This window comes from Nothobranchius furzeri, chromosome 7 (assembly GCF_043380555.1).
Source record: "Nothobranchius furzeri strain GRZ-AD chromosome 7, NfurGRZ-RIMD1, whole genome shotgun sequence".
Taxonomy (NCBI): Eukaryota; Metazoa; Chordata; class Actinopteri; order Cyprinodontiformes; family Nothobranchiidae; genus Nothobranchius; species Nothobranchius furzeri.
In genome coordinates this window covers 35879544-35903860 of record NC_091747.1, presented here as the reverse complement: position 1 = coordinate 35903860, position 24317 = coordinate 35879544, and the positions used below count along the sequence as shown (strand labels likewise).

General features: G+C 46.8%; 1 protein-coding gene across 1 annotated transcript in view; it reads right to left on the bottom strand.

The window, feature by feature from the left end:
• LOC107382612 (phospholipid phosphatase-related protein type 4) overlaps positions 1–24317 on the bottom strand; it is a 45387-nt gene that overhangs the window by 6424 nt on the left and 14646 nt on the right. The window contains exons 4-6 of the mRNA XM_015954820.3: positions 24069–24264; positions 12847–12904; positions 1197–1370 (exon numbers count right to left, since the gene is read on the bottom strand). Coding sequence (XP_015810306.3) covers positions 1197–1370; positions 12847–12904; positions 24069–24264 — 428 coding nt within the window. The remainder of the gene's footprint in view (positions 1–1196; positions 1371–12846; positions 12905–24068; positions 24265–24317) is intronic.

Genomic DNA, 24317 nt, shown 5'->3' with positions numbered 1-24317 from the left:
TATTTATTGTTCTCAAGAACTGATGGATTGAACTTCTCAAGTAGTTTTGTGCCAGGGAGGATGATTTGTCCACCCATGGCCTGAAACCTGAATGTAGAGAGAGCCTCTAAAAACTACAATAATCGATTTATGCACATGAAATTTTGTCATAGAACTTATTTGACACCAATTATTAGACACAAAACGGGCTCTTGGGTGAGGGTTAGGGTTGGGATCTTGTTTTGTTTTGACTCTGGGTTCATTTTTTTTATCCTGTATGAGAATGTTCCGGGGTTCAGGACATCTGGGTTAAAGTGCCTCCTTGTGTTACTGACAAGTGGTGCCCCTCTCTCCTTGGATCCTGTTTGTAAATGATGACTTGTGACTATCACATACAGAGAAACCCCGTAGAATCTGGGTTGCAGAACTGACTGCAATGAAGAAATCATACTTCAAAGATGGAAACCGCCTAATAACTTGTCTTTAGACTAGCTACAAGTATACATGAACACTGCCAATATGAAAGCATCAGCAAGAATAAATAACGCCATTTCAGATGCCAGTGTGTAACCTTAAGAGACAACTCGCCAAGTAGAACGGGACGTAATGACTGGTGCACCTGCGGGAAGGGGTGGGAGGGGTAGGTTTTGAGTTGATCATGTGTTATAAACACAATAATCATTGGTTTTGTTCTTCAACTTCCTGGCAAAATTTAATGAAAAGTGATAACAAACTTGAAAACCCAAACCTCTGACAGCTAACTCCAATCCAAAATGTACATGGGGCTCAGGTAGGTGTGGCAAAGGCTGGATGGAGACACATGGATGATCCCATGTAGAGTGTTAAGGGTCCGTATGCTTTTTCACAGATTAAACCCAAACTCATTCCACCATAGATGTCAAGAATATAAAAAAAAGTGGCCAAAGTTTTTGAATATGTTTTATCTCTTATTTGGAGAGATGAATCAATTGAAAATAAAAATAATAAAAATAAAAACTGCTAAGTAGCAAGCTGTGAAGAAGAAACAGTGTTCTGTAGTTAATGGCAGTATAGCAGTGACAAGGACAATCTAACAGGACATATTGTGAGGTGACAGTGGATATGCTGGAGCAATCCATCAAGACCTTTGTTTGCTTATTGTTGAAGTTGATGGTTCATTGTGACAAAGTTGTTTCCAGAAAAACAAGAGGGAGATCTGTGTGCTGTAGCTGACTTACCAGATAGACAGCAATGGCACCTCCAATCAGAAACCCCAGGTAAACATCAATGGCATGGTTCTTGTACTGAATAATCCGGGTCAAACCACAGATGATGGCACTCATGATGAAAGAGAAGACCAACAGGGGCTTGAGCAGCTTGGAAGAGTCAGTCAGTGTGCTGTTGAAGTACATCTGTCGACACAAATTAGACCACTCAGCATGAATATTATCTTCCACAGTCAGGGGCGGGGCTTTAGGGGGGACTGGGGGGCAGCGGGCCCCTGGCCCAGGCCACTGCAATGAGGTGGATGAGAGGGAATGACACCTCTAACACAAACCAAGGATGCTGGATAAGACAAGCACTTCCATAAAGTTCTCAAAAGTTCTCAAAGTTGTCTTTGTTGTCATTTCTACCACATGTGCAGGACATACAGAGAAACGAAATTGAGTTTCAGTGCACACAATTCAGAGATCAGACATACATGGGTAAGACAAGTGACAAGAATTGGTGACTGCGGTCATTCGCAACATGAGTCGCGCTACCTTACTAACTAGAGGAGCGTGAGCTCCATTCCTAAAGATTCCTCTCACACAAGAGTTATTTAGGGTTTATACAGCTGCCCCAGTCAGGATTGAGTCATGGTTGCTCAAAACGTTACAGAACCGACTGATTTTAGAGATGTAGAAGGTGTCAAATATTGAATAAAATGTTGAACTGCATGACTGGCTTCATTTTTACTCTCACATGTAGCTTTATGACCTGCACATTTCCAAGTGGATTTATTTTTTTCCCCAACTTGCCCACTTTCAAATGAGGAACACTCCTTTTGTTTTGACATTTTTTTTCTAGTGCTTGCTCACTATATTTTTTTGGGGTGCCATCTATCCAGCTCCACCTGCTGTTGTCGCATTTAACCACCGGTTGGTCAGATGCTGCTGCTGTCAGTCATTGCGGGAGCATGCACGGTGTCGGATAACTTGTCTTTTTTTTCTCCTGTGCCTGGACTGAAGGTGCTGTGCATGTAACGCGCCTCACGGCAGATGATGAGCGCACAATGTGGCATCTCATGGAGCGTGGGACATATCTGGAGGGGCAGCGATGGGTGGCCTGTGGATGTCTGATGTCTGAGGACGGAAATATATTTGATCAGAAATTTCGGAAATTTCAACTAATAAATGACAGAAATACTAAAAATTGGAAGAGCCCGTATTGGTTTCCCAATCTTTTTTGACTTGTGGACCCCCTGAGCCGTTTTCTTGTACCACGAGTACCCCCTTAGTCAATCGTGTTGACGATTCCCCAAAATTAGAACATAGAACTGATTATTACATTAATATAATTTAAATGAAGTCTCCTTAACTCTGAACCACATATCACTTTCTGTCTGGCTCAGGTGAATTCTTTAACTTTAACAATCCTCATGCAGGATCCAGACTTCATGTGGAAACTTTCTGGAGCTCTGCATCTGGGCCCGCATCACAGCTGCTGTAAATGCTCTGACTAGAGCATTTACAGCAGCATTTACAGAGCATCTTACTCTCTCTGACAGAGAGAGTAAGATGGCGCTTGCGCACGGTCACGCTGTGAGCTGCTCGTCCTCTTTACGCACTGATGCCTTGCATTTTATCGGTTTTTATTGGCGTTTTATTGGCTTTTATGCACTTTTCTTGTCGCTGATCCCTTTTTTGAATGGTGTGGATCCTCTGCTGACATATGATCGAGCTGCGCTGCTGAGGCTTCGTCCTTCCGTTGATGTAGCCGGCAGCGCGCGCTGGGAACCGGGCTGTGCGAGCTATGAACCTCACGGACGATGCTGCTGGTTGAACTGCCCGCGTGCTCTCTCCACCCAAGCCGTGATGTGTCAGCCCACTGTCCGCCCCAGCTCGAGAAGGAAGCATCGGAGAAGACGAGGAAAGAGAGGTAGCCGGCGCGTGAGACGTCGGCCTGGATCCCTGAACAAGCGGCTGGCCCGATCCGGCCCAGCTTCTGACCCGATGGTTCCGAGATGTCTCCTGGATTACTCGGCGCCCTGCCCAGGGAACTCGGCCGGCTCTGATGGTGTATCGGCACCGCGCCACAGCCGATCGGCTCGAAGATCTCGCCAGACTGGGGTTTGCTGGGAGAATCTGCGCTCGGTTACGGGCACAGAGTTAGAGGGGACTGGGTCCGTGCGCGATCTCTGTGCTGCAGCCCCGCTGCAGACCCGGTTTGGTTTGGTCAATGCCAGGTCTGTGCTGAACAAAACTTTTATTCTTCGTGACTTTTGTATTCAGCATGACCTGGGTTTTCTCTGCATCTGTGAGTCCTGGATCCCGTTTGGCGACACAAGTTCCCTACTCGAGCTCATACCACCTGGCTGCTCGTGTTTTAATACCCCCAGATCACGGGGCAGAGGTGGAGGGATGGTTGTTATTTTTAAATCCAGCTTTCCTTGTAAACAGCTTACACCCACCATGTCATTTTCTTCCTTCGAACTGTGCTTATTTGAGCTGTGCATCTCCCCCCGCCTGCTCGTTGTGCTGATTTATCGCCCTCCAAAGACTGACTCTAACTTCCTTAATGATTTCTGTGATCTTGTGGCAGACTGCATCCTAAAATATGATTATGTCCTATTTTTTGGTGATTTTAACATCCATATCTGCTGTCCTGATAATGTGCTTGCTAAAGGTTTTTTTAATTTGCTAGAGTCATTCAATCTAACTCAATGGGTATCATCCCCAACTCATGCCAGTGGTCACACCCTGGACCTGGTTATCTCTTATGGTCTACCCGTCATGAACCTTGTGACTTTGCCTCCTGTGTTCTCTGACCACTCTCCAATACTCTGTGATGTTACGTTGCCATGTCCTGTCCCTGTGTGTGAAGCTCCAGCTACTAGGTTCAGAGCCCTGGATGCAGAAACTATTTCAAAGTTTGTGGACTGTATGTCTGTAAAGTTAGAGACCTTTAACCCAGATCCATCTAACGTTGATCACTATTCACAACACTTTGATGTACTTTGTAATCAGGTCCTGGACGTGGTTGCCCCTCTCAAGCTTTGCAAGTCTCGGCCTAGGAGGGAGCCTTGGCTCTCTGATGTCACACGGGCTTGTAGGCGGGCGTGTAGATCCTCGGAGAGAAAGTGGAAAAAGGATGGCCTACAGGTCTCGCGTGAGTTGTTCAGAGCATCTCTGGTTGCTTATCAGGATGCAGTGAGGGCTGCCAGAATGGCCTATTTTGCAGACATCATTGAGACAAACTCCAATAATCCTAAGATTCTCTTCAAAACACTAAACTCAGTTCTGGTGTATCAGGAGCCCAGCTTCATGTCTCCTACAGCTGCTGGAAACTCTGAAGCTTTTCACAAATTCTTTGTAGATAAAGTGTCAGGCCGTAGAGCAGTCATTTCTGGTAACTCTGTTGACCCTGTTCCAGTTCATCCATTACCACTCACCCTGAGCTCCCTCAATACTGTTTCATACTCTGAGCTGAGTAAGCTAGTTGCGAGGCAGAAGCCATCTGGCTCTCCACTTGATGTTCTACCGCCTCGTCTCTGGAAGGCTGCCTTTCCGTGCCTTGGCCCATCACTTGGTCAGATTATCAATGGGAGCCTCAGCACAGGTGTTGTCCCAGCTGCTTTGAAAGCAGCAGTTATTCGGCCGACCCTGAAGAAACCTGGTGCTGATGTCTCTGTGATCGAAAATTACAGCCCTATCTCTACCCTACCCTTTACATTTAAACTGCTTGAGAAAGTCGTTTATCAGCAGCTGGTCTCACATTTAGCTGACTCTGATCTGTTTGAGGTTTTCCAATCAGGGTTCAGGTCTGGCCATAGCACAGAGTCTGCTCTACTGAGGGTCCTAAATGACATCTATCTATCACTAGATCAGGGAACATCTGTGCTGCTTCTGTTGTTAGACCTAACAGCAGCCTTCGACACAGTTGACCACGCGATTCTACTCGATCGCTTGGAACGATGGGTTGGGATCAAAGGGTCAGCTCTGGATTGGTTTAGATCGTATCTCCAAAACAGGACATTCTGTGTTAAACTGGGTGATGTTTTTTCTTCTTGGGAGGGGCTGCGGTGGGGGGTCCCGCAGGGGTCGATCCTTGGTCCACTTTTGTTTGCCATTTATCTGCTACCTCTGGGGTCAATCTTTCGTAAAAATGGCCTATCATTCCATTTGTATGCTGACGATTGCCAGATTTACTCTCCATTGTGTCAGGAGAAAGGTCACTCTATTCAGTCCTTTGTCTCCTGTGTTAATGAGGTGAAGTCTTGGCTAATGGCCAACTATCTACATCTGAATGAGGGAAAGACAGAGCTCATTGTTTTTCACCCCAACAGCAGGAATGTGGATCGTTATGCCGATCTTGGCCCTCTTTCTCCATACTCAAAACCAGTTGTTACCAGTTTGGGGGTGAAACTTGATGCTGGACTTAAATTTGATGCTCACATCAATTCTGTGATCCGGTCCAGTTTCTTTCACCTGAGACGCCTTGCTAAAATCAAGCATATGCTGTCGAGAGCCCACCTGGAGCGGGTACTGCATGCCTTTGTAATTTCTCGGCTTGACTACTGCAACTCTCTATATGCAGGGTTGTGTCAGTCAACACTGCGTCGACTACAGGTTGTGCAGAACAGCGCTGCCAGGTTCCTGACTGGGACCAGGAAACGGGACCACATCAGTTTAGTTCTGGCCTCCCTGCACTGGCTTCCGATTTCCTATCGCTCACAATTCAAAATACTCGTCTTTGTTTATCATTTCTTCCAGGGTGGTGCTCCCCCCTATCTGGCCACTCTCCTGAACAGACATTCCCCATCACGCGCTCTGCGCTCCTCTGACCAAGGCCTGCTCGCTGTCCCTCGGTCTAGGTGTCGTACCCGTGGGGACCGGGCTTTCTCAGTCCTAGCACCGTTACTCTGAAACCAGTTGCCACCCTCAGTTAGGCTGTCCCCTTCTCTGCCAGTCTTTAAGAATCACCTAAAATCACACCTCCTCCGCTTGGCGTTTCCAGAACATGTTTGATTATGGCCCTCTACTATGTTGAATCCATTCCACAGTTTTCATTGGTACACTCAATCCATCCACTCAATCCAATTGTGTTTCACACATTTGTATTTTACCGGAATGTTTCCTCTATCTTGTAATTTCCATTTTGTATTTTGTAATTTGTATTTTGTAATTTGAATTTCTTTTATTGTTGATTTATTCAATATAATTACATACAACTGTACCATGTTCAGCGCTTTGGGCTTCCTGACAGGGCTGCGGAAGGTGCTTTATAAATAAAGCTTTGATTGATTGATTGATTGATCGATTGACTAGACTCAATGATTTCTGTTCCATCCGAAACTGGATCATATCCATTCTGCATTTGATGTGATTGAGGTTTCAGGTCCTCTCTGAGTAGCAGCTGCAGCCCTGCTCTGGTTTTCCTTCATGTAGTGTTTTGGTCCTCAGCATCTCTCTGTTTCCCTGCAGCCACTCTGACCTAAATGAATGAGTGATTAACAGGTTTCTGCAGCACTTGATGTTGTTGTATGTTTTGGGTCATTGTCGTGCTGGAACACACACCCACAACCCATTTTCAGTTTTCTGGATTTGACGATACATGGCCCCATCCATTTTCCCATTGATGCGGTGAAGTTGTCCTATGCCCTTAGCAGAAAAACACCCCCGAAGCTAAATGTTTCCACCTCCATGCTTGACTGTGGGAAAAGTCTTTCGGGGTTCATAGGCAGCTTTTTTCTTCCTCCAAACACGGTAAGTTGAGTTAATGCTAAAGAGCTCAATTTTGGTCTCATCTGACCAAAGAACCTTCTCCCAGTCACTCTCTGAATCATTCAGGTGTCCATTGGCAAACTTAAGACGGTCCTGCAAATGTGCCTCCTTGAGCAGGGGGACCTTGTGAGCACTGCAGGATTTTAATTCATTGTGGTGTAATGCGTTTCCAATGGTATTCTTGGTGACTGTGGTCCCAGCTCCATTGAGGTCATTAACTAATTCCTCCCGTGTAGTTCGAGGATGATTTCTCACCTTTCTCAGAATCACTGACACCCCACGAGGTGAGATCTTGCGAGGTGCCCCAGACTGAGGTCGATGGATGGTCATTTTGTGCTCCTTCCATTTCCGAACAATTGTTGTACCTTCTCCCGCAGAGTCTTGCTAACCCCTCCTTTCCACCGGACCTATCAGCAGCACGTCATAGCTGCTGATAGGAACCGCTGTGGTCAACAGAACCTTTTCCACTGGAGCCGTCAGCAGCCGTCCGTAGTGCGAGTCGGCCGCGTCTCAGGAGAAGCATGTCACGGCCCTTACACGCCGGTTCTATTTTCTACGCGCTACGCCTCTGAAACGGGTCAAGTTCAACATTTTTGGGGAAGGAAAGACAGGAAATCGGACGTGGAAACGGAGCGAAGCTTCCCGAGATTTTCAGAATAAAAAAAGTACTGCCTTCCGGTTGCTTTACTTTAAAAAAGGTTACTAACTGTGCGGCCCTGTGAGAAGTTATCACCTAGCTAGCAGCCTCCTTTGTTTTTCAGGTCCGTATTGGCGATAATAAAATGGACAGAACATAAAACACAAACCTTTTGGAGCCATGTTGTAGTTTTCTCCTGCTTGTTGTTGTGTTTACTGACTAAGTCACTCGTGTGACTTTGTGCTCTGTCGGTGAAAGCTGCTACGCGTCTCTGGTGGGAAGGGCCAAGCAGCAGCTTATGTAAGCAAGACGTGCTGCTGCAGTAACGTGCTGCTGACGGCTCCAGTAGAAAGGAGGGGTAATGGTTTTGTAGCCCATTCAAGCCATATGCAGGTCTATAAACTTGTCTTTGATATCCTTGGACAGCTCTTTGATCTTTCCCATGTTGGAGAATTTGGAGTCCATATTGATTCTGTGGACAGGTGTCTTTTATACAGGTGACTAGTGAAGACAGGAGTCTTTAATGAGGGTAACTTATTGAGTAGGAGTGTCTAGCCACAACTCTTGGTGGTTGGTAGGGGTTCAAACACTTATTTCATTGAATGAAATGCAAATGATTTTCTATCTTTGACTTAAATGTAGTTTTTGGATTTTCCTTTTGATGTGCTATCTGTCACAGTTAAAATACACCTATCATTAAAATGATACTGTTCTGAGACTTACAAATTCTTTGTCATTGGACAAACTTACAAAATCAGCGAGGGGTCAAATAATTATTTCCACCACTGTTTGTGTTTTTTTTGTAAATTTATACTTTTTAAGTCGTTTTTAAAATCTGTACTTTTACTTTTACTTGAGTAAGTTTTTACAAAAGAATTGTAATTCGCTCCATTTCAAATCATATCCGTTACTGAGTAAAAATAAATTGTAGGCTTAATAAATTAAAAATATTACGTGTAGCAGCGTTGGAACAGAAAGAGACACCTGCATGAGCGCTGCGTCTAAACCGTGGGGGGTGTGGGTGTACACTTTAGCTCAAAGACATCGGTTCAGTTCCTCAACTCGCTGTTTACCTCCTCTCTCCTCCCTCTCCTGTGTGTTGGATCCCGCACCTTCGCGCACCGGTGTGACGTCATCAGAAATCTGCTCGGTTCGGTAGCGAGACTCGGTTCCGTGTTTGAATTGCGTTTCTCTAACGCTCAGCACGGCAGCGGCAAAATAACGTTTAGCGCTCATAACAAGCGGATTATCAGCGCTCTGCTCATAAAACAGAAGACCTGCAGGCCTCTGCAAGTTAAAACATCCTGATACTGTTCAGGTGTAAACATTGTGCTCCATCCCTGTGTTTGAACTCAGAAGATGCCACAGATATGTGATGATTTAGCTTGTTTCTTTATTTTACTCCAGAATAAGAGATTAAATTATTACTAAAGCAGTTCAATGTAGTTAAATTAGTCATTCACATGATTCTAACATGCTGCAGTGTGTGTGTGTGTGTGTGTGTTACACATATAGAACTGCATGAGACAGCATGGTTTCATCAAATCCATGCAGTCCTATATCTTGGCTGAAGTAATGGCTCAGGAAAATAACTTATATTTCATAAATAATGATGTCTCAATAGTGTCTATGATCATGTTTTATCTTATCTTTGGTCTGGGAGGTGTAACTTATCATGATACAAGCCTTTTAAAACATGTTAAAGTGTTACAAGAGGTGATTAATGCATACATTTAAAGTTCATGTTTGGAGACCAACCTTCACAGTTTGGAGGCTCACGCTGGTGAGGAGACACCGTTAATTCTAGTAACACCTGGGCTCCCAAGGCCTGTTCTGACAGGATGGACGTTACGGGACCCTTAAGGATTCCAGTCGGATGATTGGAGGATTATTTAGGAGGATTGGAATGAACAAACTGATTTCAGTGGTGAAGGGTTAAATGAGTAAGTGAACCCACTACCAAGGATGAACTCTGCTAGCTTTAAAAATCAGCTGCTCTAAATAAGCATGAAGGTCAGAGAGGAGCTCTAGGATGGACATGGATAAAGGAACTGTAATGCAGAGGTAAAGCAGGGCAGGGCCAACATTAGCAGCTGTCATACGGTCCATCTGAAATGTTTGACTTCCATTTAGCTTGTTATGTGACAGGTTAGAGCACAGTCTCATGTTAGAGTTTTGTCATGAGAACACTGAGATACCTCACATACTGATGGCATCCCGTAGATCCTCATAAACCAGCTGGACAGCATACTCTTGACCATTACTTTCTAAGAATAGCAGCATGTGTTATTGCTGTGCTTATTGCCCAATTATTTAATCTGTCCATAAAAACCGGTGCATTTCTGCAGAACTGGGAATATGCATTTGTTACTCCACTTTTTAAAGCTGTTATAGGCCTATCTCTATTTGGCCTCGCCTCTCTAAAGTCACTGAAAAGTTAGTCAACAAACAGCTAACTCACTATCTGGAATCCAGCAATAATATTACCCCCATACAGTCCGGCTTCAGAAATGGCTATGGATGTGTCTCTGCAACATTTAAAGTGCTAAATGACATCATGTGTGCCATTGACAATAAGGAATATTGTGTAGCTGTGTTTGTTGACTTGGCTAAAGCCTTTGACTCTGTAGACCATAACATCTTACTTAGCAGGCTCAAACATAAAGGACTTTCTCAGGCATCCATGGCTTGGTTCAGAAGTTATATCTTAGGTCATACGCTGAGTGAGAACAGAGGGTTACCAATCCTCTCCTCTACCTCTATCTATGGGCGTTCTTCAAGGGTCGATACTGGGCCCAACCTTATTCAAGATCTATAACATTGCTCATGCTGTTGACAGTTCTCTTATAGATTTATTTGTGGGCGACACCATTTTATATTCATGCAATTCTTCCTTGAATGCAGCTTTGTCCTCCATGCAGGACAACTTTTAATTGTCTTAAACATGCCTTCATCAATCTTCATCTTCATTTAAACACATGTAAAACAAAGTTCATGATTTTCAATCGTAACTTACTGCAATCAACTTTCCACCATTGTTTCCCTGGTACAGAACTACAACTTGGCAGTTCTTATAACTATCTGGTTATCTGGCTTGACAGCACACTTTCATTTAACATTCACATTAATTCATTGCCTTCTAAAGTCAAGTCAAGAATTGGGGTTCTATAACACAACAGGTCCTCCGTTACTCATTCTGCAAAGCAAACCTTCCCCTCTTAGATTACGGTGACATCCTTGATAGAACTGCTTCCAAAAACTGTCTTCATAAACTCAATGTCATTTATCACTCAGCAATCCGTTTAATCACTGGTGTCCCTTTCACTACTCATCATTGAGATCTGTACTCACTTGTTAACTGGCCATCCCTCCATTCCTACAGGTTGTTACATTGGCATCAGTTCATATACAAAACAATCATCGGTAGAACACCGTCATATCTTTGCTCATTACTCATCACTTTCAACAACCAGCACAATTTACATTACAGTAGCTTAATCTCTATGGTTATTCCCAAAGCTCACACCTCCTTTGGCCGCTCTGCATTTCTGTTTGCTGCTTCCAACGACTGGAATGAGCTGCAAAAATCACTGAAGCTCACTACCTACATTCTATTATCTACCTTCAATAATTCATTGTAATCAAGGGAAAGCTGGAGCGTGAGATCGATAGGCAAATTGGTGCTGCGTCTGCAGTGATGCAGGCGTTGTACCGAACATCGAAGTGAAGAGAGAGCTGAGTCAGGAAGCCAAAGCTCTCAATTTACCGGTCAATCAATGTTCCTACCCTCACCTATGGTCACGAGCTTTGGGTAGTGACCAAAAGCATGAGATTGCAGATTGCAGCCAAAATGAGCTTTATCTGCAGGGTGTCTGGGCTCTCCCTTACGCCGGGGACACACCGGCCACGGAAGCGCCGCGAAGCGCCGAGAAGCGAATCGCTCACGAAATTCGGCCGCTGCTCGCCGCTCCTCAGTTCAGATCAGACGCGCCCCAGTCGAGGCGCGCCTCGGCTCAGCTGTAGTTTTTCTTTTAAACACTTGGTGTCCTCCATTTCCTCTCTGCCTTTTCTCAGCTCTTTTCCTCTACGTTTGTGTGTGTGTGTGTGTGTGTGTGTGTGTGTGTGTGTGTGTGTGTGTGTGTGTGTGTGAACCTATGGTATGAGTTGTTTCTGCCAGTTGAATCTCTTGGAACCCGCTCCAATTCTGCAGCTGTATCCTAGCAGTTTCTTCCGAAATGGGTAAATAACCATGTTTATCGGGGGTCGTACAGCTCATTGTGTTTCTCAACTTCCATAATTAATTTAAAGTCATCCATCTTAACTGCTTGCCTCAGACTTTCTGCCTCTGTCCTGTTTGCTCCGGTGAAAAGACACCCAAAACCACACACCCCTTCACGTGGTCACACACGCACACAAGTTCAATGTGTGTGTGTGCTCGTGTGGTTTTTCTGAAGTGTCTGATTACGAACACATTTGACTATTGCAGAATTTTATTTTGAAATGCTTTATTTTGTTAACTTTACCGGCCTGCCTCTTATGTCTAGGTTTGACTTCCTACCAGAATTGACGCGATTCACCCGCGGCTCGCGAAAAAAATAGAGCCGACGCCGAAATGATCGCTGCACGGCGCGGGCTGGAGCGCCAGCGCGAGGCGCTTCACGACGCTTCGGCAGCCCATGTGCTCTATATAATAGCTTAACAAGGGCGCCGAATGAAGGCGGTCCCATTTTTTCGGCGCTTCCGCGGCCGGTGTGTCCCCGGCTTTAGAGATAGGCAGAGAAGCTTAACCATTAGGGAGGGGCTTCATGTAGATTTGCTGTTCCTCCACATCGAGAGGAGGCAGTTGAGGTGGCTCAGGCATCTGGTAAGGGTGCCTCCTGCACGCCTCCCTGGTGAGGTTTTACAGGCACGTCCAACTGGGAGGAGACTCAGGACACCCTAGAGGGACTATGTCTCTCAGCTGGTGTTGGGAATCCCCCAGTGAAGCTTCCCCAGCCACTGGCTGGCGAAAGAGACGTCTGAAGCTCTCTGATTAGGATGCTGCCCTCACTACCTGACCCCAGTTAAGTGAAGGAAAATGAATCTATGGATGGATGGATACCAGCATTCAGAAGCATAGGTATGATGACAAATAGTGTATAAAAAATCTTTGTTATTAACAACAATGTTGTGATCATTTTTGGCTATGATTGGATTAGCCCTTTTATTGTTATAATATTTGTCACCCTTGAGCAGTTGAGTTTCTGTAAGAGATCAATTACTCACCGAAACATAAACAGCAGCAAAGGATGCCAGTGTGGCATGCAGCGATGGAAAGGATTTTCTGGAACATAAGAAGGAACAGAAATAGATTCAGCAACAGTTTCATCTGCATGAGTGAGCTGAGAGGAGGAGGAAAGAAACAAACATAATGAGATCTCTCAAGCATGACTATCCATCCCCATGTTGCTGCTCTGAGTCAGATCACTCAACCAAATTAGATCTCTAGGTTTCTATCAGTAACCATAATTTTAACAATATTTCATCTTTTAGATGTTCTCTAAATAAAACAAATGTTACGCTACACAGTCAACGTACCAATGACATCATTACATACTGTCTTAGTTCTACAGTGGGCCCACCAGGTCCTGGACTGTGATCTCCAGAGGGAAGATGAACCTGTGGCCCAGTTTCTCACTGAGCTCCATTCTAGTGACCTACTTCTGACAACTCCTTCTAATCATGCCTTAAACCAGCTCAGCTCTGCATGTGTAGGGCTGAGTGGATCTTTGTGTGTCTCATTTTATTTTCATTCGTAACATCTGTGGAGTCATAAAAAATTAATTCATATAGGAAAACAGAGTGAGCTGCTTCTCCCTGCGCTGACCCAATATCAGAGCTGAAAACCTCAAACTAAGCATCTTTTACACCCTAGTCCCAGTTCTCATGCTGTTACTCACACTTGTAACGTATGGTGAAAGTAAAGCTTTTCATAAAGTGAAATACTAACAACACAATGAAATGAATACAATCCAAAAACGTCCACCACACAACATTGGACCCAAGCAATGCTGACATTTTATTTCAAAGCAATCGGACAAAATATTAGATTATATAATGAGTCTAATGATAAAGCAGGTATCTTGTGCATAAAATAACCTTGCTAAAACGTAAACAATTGTGCTAAAAAAGTCCAATTAAATATTTGCATTTAGGTCCGTTTGAGCTTAGCACGACATCTTGAGATTGGGATTAAAGCTACAATAGTAAATCTGCAAAACAAGCTAGCTTCAAACATTTATCATGCTTAATAACAACATACTAACATAGTATAAATGCATAGTGGAAATGAAAAAATAACCACGTGGTTCTTTCAGATTTGTATAAAAACCTCAGCCAATAACATTGCTTGGTGTGAAACTAATGATTGGACCATCCGGTTGTCTCACCAAACCCCGCGTGTCCATACTTCCCTGGGTCCTCCGTTCATTACACACTAGAGCTGGGCGATAGGGCCTAAAATTAATATCATGATATACTAGGGATGCACTGATCAGGTTTTTTGCTGCCGATCACCGATACCGATATCAAAGAATGCTGATCACCGATACTGATCACCGATACCGATCACGTGGATTGGCCAGAAATTTTCTACAACATTGTAATGAGTGCTACAAACTACATAATCTGGGAATAAAGGAAATGTAACCTAATCTAAAATGGTCTGTATTAAGGCTGTCACGGTGTGAAAATGTAACCTCACGGTTATTGTGACCAAACTTACCACGGTTTTCGGTATTATCGCGGTATTTTTTTAAACGTGCTACATTTTCACACAATTAAATAAACCCTGTATGTCAGGAAATATTGTCCTCAGTTTGTGTCTAAATTTTGCCTAAAATGTGTTATTTTGTAATTATGTTGTTTATTTGTTTACATTTTTTCCCTTTAGTCTTTAAAATACCAATATTTGCACATAACTTCTTATTTTATGTCTGTTTGATGTCGTCATTTAAAAAATATTAGATCAGATGATACTTAGTACTCAAGTAGCCTTCTAATCAGATACTTTTTTACCCTTACTTGAGTATTAAACCCTATATAAGGAAAATATTGTCCTCAGTTTGTGTCTAAATTTAGCCTAAAATGTGTTATTTTGTAATTATGTTGTTCATTTGTTTACATTTTTCCCCTTTAGCCTTTAAAATACCAATATTTGTCCATAACTTCTTATTTTATGTCTGTTTGATGTCGTCATTTTAAAAATATTAGATCAGATGATACTCAGTACTCAAGTAGTCTTCTAATCAGATACTTTTTTTACCCTTACTTGAGTGCTAAACCCTATATCAGGAAAATATTGTCCTCGGTTTGTGTCCTTCCAGTGAGCTTTGCAGATGTGGGAAAATGTCATCAGGCAGTAATCATTGTTAAATTCATAATTATTCTCGGAGAGAGACCAACTCTTATCTGGCCCTGGGAGCCCCATAATGCATAGCGCCATTTCAACATGGGGGTGTCCGCGACACGGTTTATCTGCAGGTAGCGGCACTGCGGCTGCTTTATATAGCGACTCGTTGCATTCTCCCTCAACCCAAATCCTCGGATCACGCATTTTAGCTAAAACGCTACCGTTAGCTTGCCTTGCGTTGACTGTAGAGTTGTGGGTGATGGTCACGCAGATGTGTCATGAGATTTGAAGCGTTGCTGCCTTTCACAGACACTTTTTCTGCACGTGCTGCAAACAGGATAGCCGTCCGTCTTCTATAAACTCCCTCGGCATTCTTCAAATATCTAAAAGATGCCCATACTTCTCACTTTGTCTTCTTTGAGGGATAAAAAATGTCCTCCTGAGCGCTGCCGTCTCCTCCTTTGACCATTATTTCAGCTTTAGCTTCAAGAAAGTTTTGGCTGTAAACAGCAAAGCGCGCATGTGCCGCCGGCAACTTCAGCAGATGATACGGTGGCTGGTAAGGGTCACCGCGCCTACACCGCAGACACGGTAATCCCACCAAGATAATATAGTTTTTTTTTAAAACAAGACGGTTATTATTATTGTCAATTTTGTTTACCGGGGTTTATCGCTACACCGGTTACCGTGGCAACTCTACCTGATCGGTCTGCTTTGATCTATTTTGAAAACTCAGATCAAAACCGATAGGGGCGCTATCGGCCGATTGGGATCAAATGCCGATCCATCGGTGCATCCCTATGATATACTGAGGATTTCACCTCTAACGATAAATGGATGATAACTACAGGTATGTGCAGAAACAAAAGTTGTCTACTAGATGGGGCTGTCACGTGAATTACATTGAGTCACATTTTTACGTGACTCAAGGTGGTACAACTTCTGAAAGGGACATGAACGTTGCCAACCTACACACATCTTTTCATTTTTTATTATCAAATTTGTTGACATGAGAAAAATTATCACAATAAGAGTCAGAAATTTCGATAACAATGAATTTCGATTTATTGCCCACCTTAAAGAGTCCTTAAAGAAAAACACCATCTAATGTTAAATTCCCATTAGTCATCACACACTGATGAAATTCATCTCTGTATTTGACCCATCTCTGAGGGGAGAGGTGAGCTGCAGCTGTATATGAGAACTATTTGGTGGTTTAACCCCCCAATCCAACCCCTTATAGGGATATTCCACTCCTGAGTAAAATTTTGTCTATTTCCGTATTCCCCAGAGTTAGATAAGTAAGAAAAAAGCATTTTGAAACCAGCGCAGTGAGCTTAGCATAAATAATGTATGTGAATAGCAGGAACTAGCATTTTGTGTATAAAAGTGATAAAAATTAGTCAATAATGATACCAATTATTCCTGGTGAGCTCAATAATCATGTCGCCTGCAAAAAAAAGTAAGACACGAATGATTTCTAGGAGCTGATTTAGACTTGGGAGGACAAGGAAGCCGCCGGTGCATGGATATAACATGGAGGTCGAAGCTTACCTAACTCTGGGGAATACAGGAGTTGACTAAATTTCCCTTAGGGGTGGAATCCCTCATCCCAAAGGTCACTGAGAAGAAAAACGGACACGGACAACAAAAGACCTTTGGACATAGAAAACAGCGACTGGTGTTTAGCGCTATCTCGTTTACCGTGGCAAAGTGGGTTTCAGTGTCCGGTAAACATAGCCTAGAGGAGATATCTGACAGGAAGGGTTAGAGTTCTGTGACCGTGTTTGGGTTTAAAAGCTAGCTTGTTCTGTAGATTTCCTATTTCAGCTTTACGGCAGTAAACTGGTTCAAGTATTCTTAATCAGCTTAGGTTTAATTATTAAGCTAATCTAGCTTAGGTTATCCTGACTCATGCCTTCAGTTATGCTGCTATAGGCTTAGGCTGCTGAAGGACGTAATGACCACTTTACTTTCTTTACTCTCTGTGTTGGCATGTTCTGGTTTTGATGCTATAACCTATATTGTCTGTTTTAAAAATGATGACTGGTCCTGTCTGTCTGTGTTTGTCTCTCCCTTGTCCTCTCCGACCACCGTCAGTCTGGTGATTCTTTTATTTAGGGACAGTTTCACTAAATGGTATTTTACAATGAATCTACTCTCATCACTTTTCCTGAATGGACCGTAAAGGATTTGTGTCATTACGAATCAACAGTTATGAGGAGAGTAACAGGCTTCTTTCCTTTCAAATTCTCAACATTTAAGAAGGAATACTCACTATTGAGGAGTGTGTGTGTGTGTGTGTGTGTGTGTGTACTTGTTCAACTATTCTACTAAGGACCAAAACTGGCATATTCACTAATCTTCTGAAGACCGATGGGCCATATTAGGACCAAAACCCGGTCCTAATATGGTGTGAGCCCCTGTTGTAGGCTTATGCGTGAGGTTTAGAGGTAAGATGTGAACTGAGTCTGTTATCAGCAATACACTGGTTATAGTTATGGTTAGGGTAAGGGTTAGGCATGAATGCAGTTACTAAAATGACCAGAAGTCAATACAAAAACCTAATATGGATTGAAAAACAAAGTTGTGTGTGTGTGTGTGTTATGTCTGGGTTTCAGGTTATGAGTTAAAAGTTTTTAATGTGAAAAAGCGATAAAAGAAATAAGTTCTGAGAAGTTTCTTTCTTTTGAATTGATATCTTTTTAATTTTCTATATTTAAGTAAATGCATCAGGCCCTAAAAGTACTTGCATCCTGACTTTTAAACAATACATCCTGAAATAAGAGTCAGCTTTTAACAGAAAAAAACATCTGTAAACATTTGTGTGTCACGTTGCGGTGTTGTAGGACCCAAAATGCAGAAACCCAGGATGACACGAGGCAGAGATGAAGAGTAAGAAAAATCCTTTATGTTAAGGAGAACAAAAATAAGTCCATAGGCTGGAAGCCAAAGTCCAAAGTCCAGATAACGATCTGGAGATCCAAAAATACTTGAGACACGAGAAGAACAAGAACATGAGTAATCCAAGACAAGACTGACAGAATTACATCACAATGGACCGACAAGACACTGAGACAAGACAGGGCTTAAATACACAGGGAGGATGAGCGGGAGATGAGCTGCAGGTGTGTGGGGTATGGGAGGAGGACCAGGTGAAGGCAATGACTAATCAGGGGAGAAACTAACTTGACCTAAGAATAAACCCTAATACAAAAGAGCAGGAAACATAACTACAATTCAAAGGGAGGTGGGAGAAAAATAATAAACACTGATAAGAAAAACATACTAAATGATGAAAGGCTGTAACTAAAGGAAATGACCTAAGAAACCTAGAGGGCTGGAGATCTAGGGGCAAATGGGGAAAACCAGAAGACACATGAGGAAGACGCAGACATGACACATGAGGGCGCTAGGACACAGAAGGAGCACCTAGAGAGGATGGAGAAACACCAGGAGGCACATGAAGGAAGGGTCAGACGCAGACCATGACATTGTGTCTTTTTCTAAATAAATGGGTGCGGTGGTCTGTTGATATTAACCAGGTTTTACACCCCCCCCCCACCCCCACCCCCCAGGAATATCTCTCATCCAAAGAACAAAATGCACAGTGTCAAGTTTAAAAATCTTTGTTAATGGGAAGTTAAAGTTATAGTGTGAAATTGTCAGGCTGATCAGACTGGATGAAGGAGACGAACAAGGTGAGACGTTTAACAGTTTTATTATTTCTCTGGTCATATCTCTGTGAGGAAGAAATGATGACTGAGATGAGAATCCGGTCACGGCGTCTTCCATATATAGCCTTGCTTGGCTGTGACGTGGAGGGAATCCCCGCGAGGAGCACGCTGGGAGCTCCCCACGAGGGGCATGTCGGGAGTTGTGGTCCGAAGGTCAGCCGGGAGATACCTGAGTCCTGACAGGACCCCCCGGTCCAGGGACGGCTCCAGAAGTCCCAGCGCGACCCCGGCGGACCCAGAAGTCAGAGATCAGGGAAGGGTCCAGGATGGACCGAGCCGGCTCCCAGGAGCGTTCCTCGGGGCCATAGTCCTTCCAGTCCACCAGGTACTTCCAGCCCCGACCCCTGCGGCGAGCGTCCAGGATGCGCCGGACGGTGTAGATAGGCTCACCGTCGAGGAAGCGGGCAGGAGACGGCGCCGGAGCCGGAGGCGGGAGAAGGGAGGACTCCACGTAGGGCTTGAGCCGGGAGGTATGGAAGGTGGGATGGATGCGGAGAGTAGCCGGCAGCCGCAACCGGTACGTGACCGGGTTGATGACCCTTTGGATGGGGTATGGGCCGAGGAACCGAGGGGCGAGTTTCTTGGACCCGGCACGGACCCGAAGGTCAGCCGTGGACACCCAGACCTTGTCCCCAGGAGCATAGGAGGGACCAGGACGGTGTCGACGGAGATGCTGGTGAGCATAGCTGGTGTTAGCTCTGGTTATGGAGGCTCATGCTTTGATCCAGGCGCTCTTGCAGCGTCTCACCATGGCTTCCGCTGCCGGAACGGCGACCTCGGGTTCTTGGTGGGCAAAGACCGGGGGCTGGAAGCCATAGCAGACCTCGAAAGGGGACAGCCGAGTGGCAGATGAGGTGTGAAGATTGTGGGACAGCTCCTCCCAGAGGAGGTATTTAGGCCACTGCGAGGGTTGAGCCGAGACAAAACAACGAAGGTACCGACCCAGCTGTTGGTTAGCCCGCTCCGTCTGGCCATTGGTCTGCGGGTGGTAGCCTGAAGATAGACTGACCGATGCTCCCATCAGCCGACGGAAAGCTTTCCAGAACCGGGCCGTGAACTGGGGCCCCCGATCCGAGACCACGTCGACTGGGAACCCGTGGAGGCGCACCACATTCTCCAGGAACAGTTCCGCTGTGCGTTGGGCTGAGGGGAGACCCGGAAGGGCGATGAAATGGACAGACTTGGAACAGCGGTCCGTAACCGTCATGACAGTGTTGAGGTTACTGACCGGCAGGAGACCCGTGATGAAGTCCAGCCCCACGTGGGACCAGGGGCGGCTGGGCACCGGAAGAGGTCGGAGGGCACCAGCCGAGGCCTGGTTGGGGTTCTTGGAGCGGGCACAGACGTCACAGGCGCTGGTGTATTCTTTCACATCCCTCGCCATGCCTGGCCACCAGAGGGCTCGCTGGAGGAATTTAAGAGTTCTGGAGAAACCAGCGTGGCCAGACAGGCGTGATGAGTGGGCCCAGGACAACGCCTCGCTGCGACAGGCCGTGGGGACATAGAGGCGACCCGCGGGGGTCTCTGGAGGCGCGGGGTCGTCCCGGAGGGCGTTCTGGATAGCTTCCTCCAACGGCCACCTCAGTTGGCCCAGGAAGCGGTGTTCCGGGAGGATTGGCGCTGGCTCGGACGAGGGCGTGGAGTGGGTGAATTGGCGGGAGAGGGCGTCCGCCTTCTGGTTCTTGGCTCCCGGGCGGTAGGCGAGATGGAAGTCGTAGGGTTCAAAGAAGAGGGCCCAGCGAGCCTGGCGAGGGTTAAGCTGCTTGGCAGATTTAATGTGGGTCAGGTTCTGATGGTCAGTCCAGATCGTGAAAGGCCGAGTGGTGCCCAGAAGCCACTGCCTCCATTCCTCCAATGCCCATTTTATGGCCAGTAACTCACGGTCGCCCACACCGTACTTCTGCTGGGTGGTGGAAAACTTCCTGGAGAAGTAGGCGCAGGGATGGAGCCTGTCGTCGGGCCCGCCTTGAGACAGGATGGCGCCGGCGCCGACGTCAGAGGCGTCGACCTCGACCACAAAGGGAACTGCAGGATCTGGATGGCGGAGGATCGGGGCCGAGGTAAAGCGGGTGACCAGGTGGCGGAAGGCCCAAATGGCGTCGGGAGTTAGACGAAACAGCTGGCCAGGGGAGCCTGGTCGAGTGAGAGAGGTGAGAGGGGCTACGAGGGTGCTATAGTTCTTTATAAAACGGCGGTAAAAGTTGCAGAAACCCAGAAAACTCTGCAGTTGTTTCAGGCTGGTTGGCAAGGGCCAGTCCTTCACCGCCTGGATTTTCTGAGGGTCCATGGTTATCCCTTCGTCCGAGATCATGTAGCCCAGGAAGGATATGGACTGCTGATGGAAGGAGCATTTCTCGGGTTTACAGTACAGGTTGTGGTCCAGGAGCCGGGTCAGGACGGCGCGAACATGATGGATGTGTTCGGCCTCGGATTTGGAGTAGATCAGTATATCGTCCAGATAGGCGAACACCCACCGTCCCAGCATGTCGCGGAGGACATCATTAATGAGACGTTGGAAGACAGCAGGGCTATTGCATAGTCCGAAGGGCATAACCAGGTACTCCCAGTGGCCGGTGGGTGTTATGAACGCGGTCTTCCACTCATCCCCGGCCTTTATACGGACCAGATTGTAGGCGCTCCGGAGATCCAGTTTCGTAAAGATCCGTGCCTGGGAGATGGCATCCAGAGCGGTAGTGAGGAGCGGCAGAGGATGGCGATCCTTGACCGTGATCTTGTTCAGACCCCGATAGTCTATGCAGGGGCGAAGATCGCCTTCCTTTTTCTTCACGAAGAAGAAGCCAGCGGCACCCGGAGAGGAGGAGGGTCGGATGAACCCCTGCTGGAGGGCCTGGGCGATGTATTCTTCCATCGCTTTGGTCTCGGGAGGCGCGAGAGAGAAAAGGCGCCCGCGGGGAGGACTGGTTCCGGGTAGCAGCTTGATCTCCATATCATATGGCCGGTGAGGTGGCAGGGAGGTGGCGCGCCGCTTGTCGAACACCGCGGCCAGGTCCCGATAGGGCAGCGGCAGGTGGGGCGGTGTGGAGCCGGGGCCCCCGTCCGGAAGACCCGCCGAGGATGGAGGAGGAACGAGGTGGATCTGGCACGAGGTCCCCCAGCCCAGCAGGCGGTTCTGGGACCAGGAAATATGAGGGTCGTGGAGACGGAGCCAGGGGAACCCCAGGATTAGAGGAGAAGAGGGAGCAGAAATGACCAGGAAATGGAGGGTCTCCTGGTGGCCTTGGGTGATCATACGGAGTGACTGGGTTCGGTCTCGGACTGGGTAGGGTTGGAGAGGCCTACCTTCCACCGAGGTCACTGGTATAACTCTCTCCAGGGGTTGTAGGGGGATCCGTAGGCGTTTTGCCAGATCTAGGTCCATGAAATTGTCCGCGGCCCCCGAGTCCACCAATGCGTTTACGTGGAGTGAGGCCTCACCATGGAGGAGGGTGACAGGAATAAGGAGACGGTTAGTAGCGACAGGGGTAGAAGAAGACCCAGACTGAGCGACCCCAATACTCAGTGGGGCCCCCCGTTTCCCGATCGTAGCGGGCAGTCCAGGCGTCGGTGGTCGGGAGAGCCACAGTAGGCACAGAGGCCCTCGCGCCACCGTCGTTGTCTCTCCTCGGGGGGAAGGTGGCCGAGCTGCATGGGCTCCTCCGCCAGCATGGGTACAGGAGCTGGCGTGGGTGAACGAGGGCGAGGCACCGGCGTCCTGGGTGGACGCGTGGATAACTTGGGTCGAACCAGAACCCGCTGGTCGATGCGCAGCGCCAGATCAACCACCTCATCCAGGGTCTGAGGCAGCTCCCTTCCCGCCAACTCATCACGGATGTAGGGTGCCAGCCCCTCCAGGAAGGCGGCCCGCAGAGCGGAGTCATTCCACTGCAGCTTGGCGGAGATGGTGCGAAACTCCGACGCATAAGCGCACACCGAGCGTTCTCGCTGGTGGAGTTTGAGAAGGCGTGTCTCTGCTCCCACTTCGCTGCTGGGGGGAACAAAGGTCTTCCGGAGAGCGGACACAAACGCAGCATAGTCGTTGCAGGCAGGGGATTTGGAATTGTAAAGCGCAGCAGCCCACTCCGCGGCGCGTCCGGAGAGCAGGGAGGTGAGATGCGCCACTCGGGAGCGCGCAGATGGGTAGCGTCCAGGTTGGCACTCGAACTGCATGTCCAGCGTGGTGAGCAGACCATCGGGGCTCCCCGTCTCCCCGTTCCACCTCTCCGGCAGGCTGAAGTGGGGCTCCTCCCTAGGAGCAGAGCGGGTTGGCTGCTGGAGTGCAGCGATCTGTTGCTGCTGATCGTTTGCCTGTTGTTGGAGAGCCGTGAGAGCCGTGGATAGACGCAGGGTGTGGTCGGACAAGAAGTTCACCTTGGTGTTGAGCTGGTCTACCATGGAACGCAGCTGCACGTTCTCGTGGCGGAGACGATCGATCTCCGTCGAATCTACTCGGATCTCAGTCATCCTGTCAGGCTGATCAGACTGGATGAAGGAGACGAACAAGGTGAGACGTTTAACAGTTTTATTATTTCTCTGGTCGTATCTCTGTGAGGAAGAAACAATGACTGAGATGAGAAGCCGGTCACGGCGTCTTCCATATATAGCCTTGCTTGGCTGTGACGTGGAGGGAATCACCGCGAGGAGCACGCTGGGAGCTCCCCACAAGGGGCATGTCGGGAGTTGTGGTCCGAAGGTCAGCCGGGAGATACCTGAGTCCTGACAGAAATTTGTTTTCCACATTTGGCCCATCTCCTGGGGGAGCGGTGAGCTGCAGATACGGCCACGCTCAGGAACACTTTGGTGGTTCAACCCCCCAAATCAAACCCCTTATAGCTCAGTGTCAAGTGGGCAGGCATTGGGTCCCATTTTTAAAGTCTTTGGTATGACCGGACTGTGGATTTGAACCCACGATCTCCCAGTCTCAGGGCACACACTCATACCACTAGGTCACCGAGCTGGTGACTCACAAATCTTTCCTGATGGCCTTGGTAGTCCTGGTCCAGATGAGAGATGCTTCTGTTCTAGGATTTGATTCAGCCTGAAAGCCTAAACCTCCTCCTCTATATGATTCTTTTTAGGAGGACTTCTCTTAGTCCTGACTCAAACCTTGATCTTACACCCTAAATCACGCTGACTATAACACAGAAACAACTCAGAAAAGAAGCATTGCACAAACAGGAAACACTGACAATATAACTATTACAAATCAAAGTGCATCCAACTCATTCAACCTACAGTGGTGGATACTAGTAACATGACTTTTACTTTAGCACTGCTGGTAAATGACTGAGTGCAATACATCTTTAGGATCAACAAGGTTCCTCTGATAGAAACTAAGGTATTTTTGTTGCTTGTGTCCTCACCTGCCCTGGTTGATAGCTGACGGGTCTGATCCCGCGCAAATATCCTCTACGATATAAGGGTTCTGCTCACAGCTGGTGTTAAGGGTGGTATAGTTGGGTTTGCACACAGTGAGGAAGTAGGGTGTTGGGTAACCAGTCATTAGTTGGAGGATGTCGGTAATCAGGGCCGTTGCACAAAGACCAAAAGCGTGAACACCTGAGGACAGAAGGCTGGATGTTAAGGTAGTTAAAGCAGAAATCTTGAGTGTT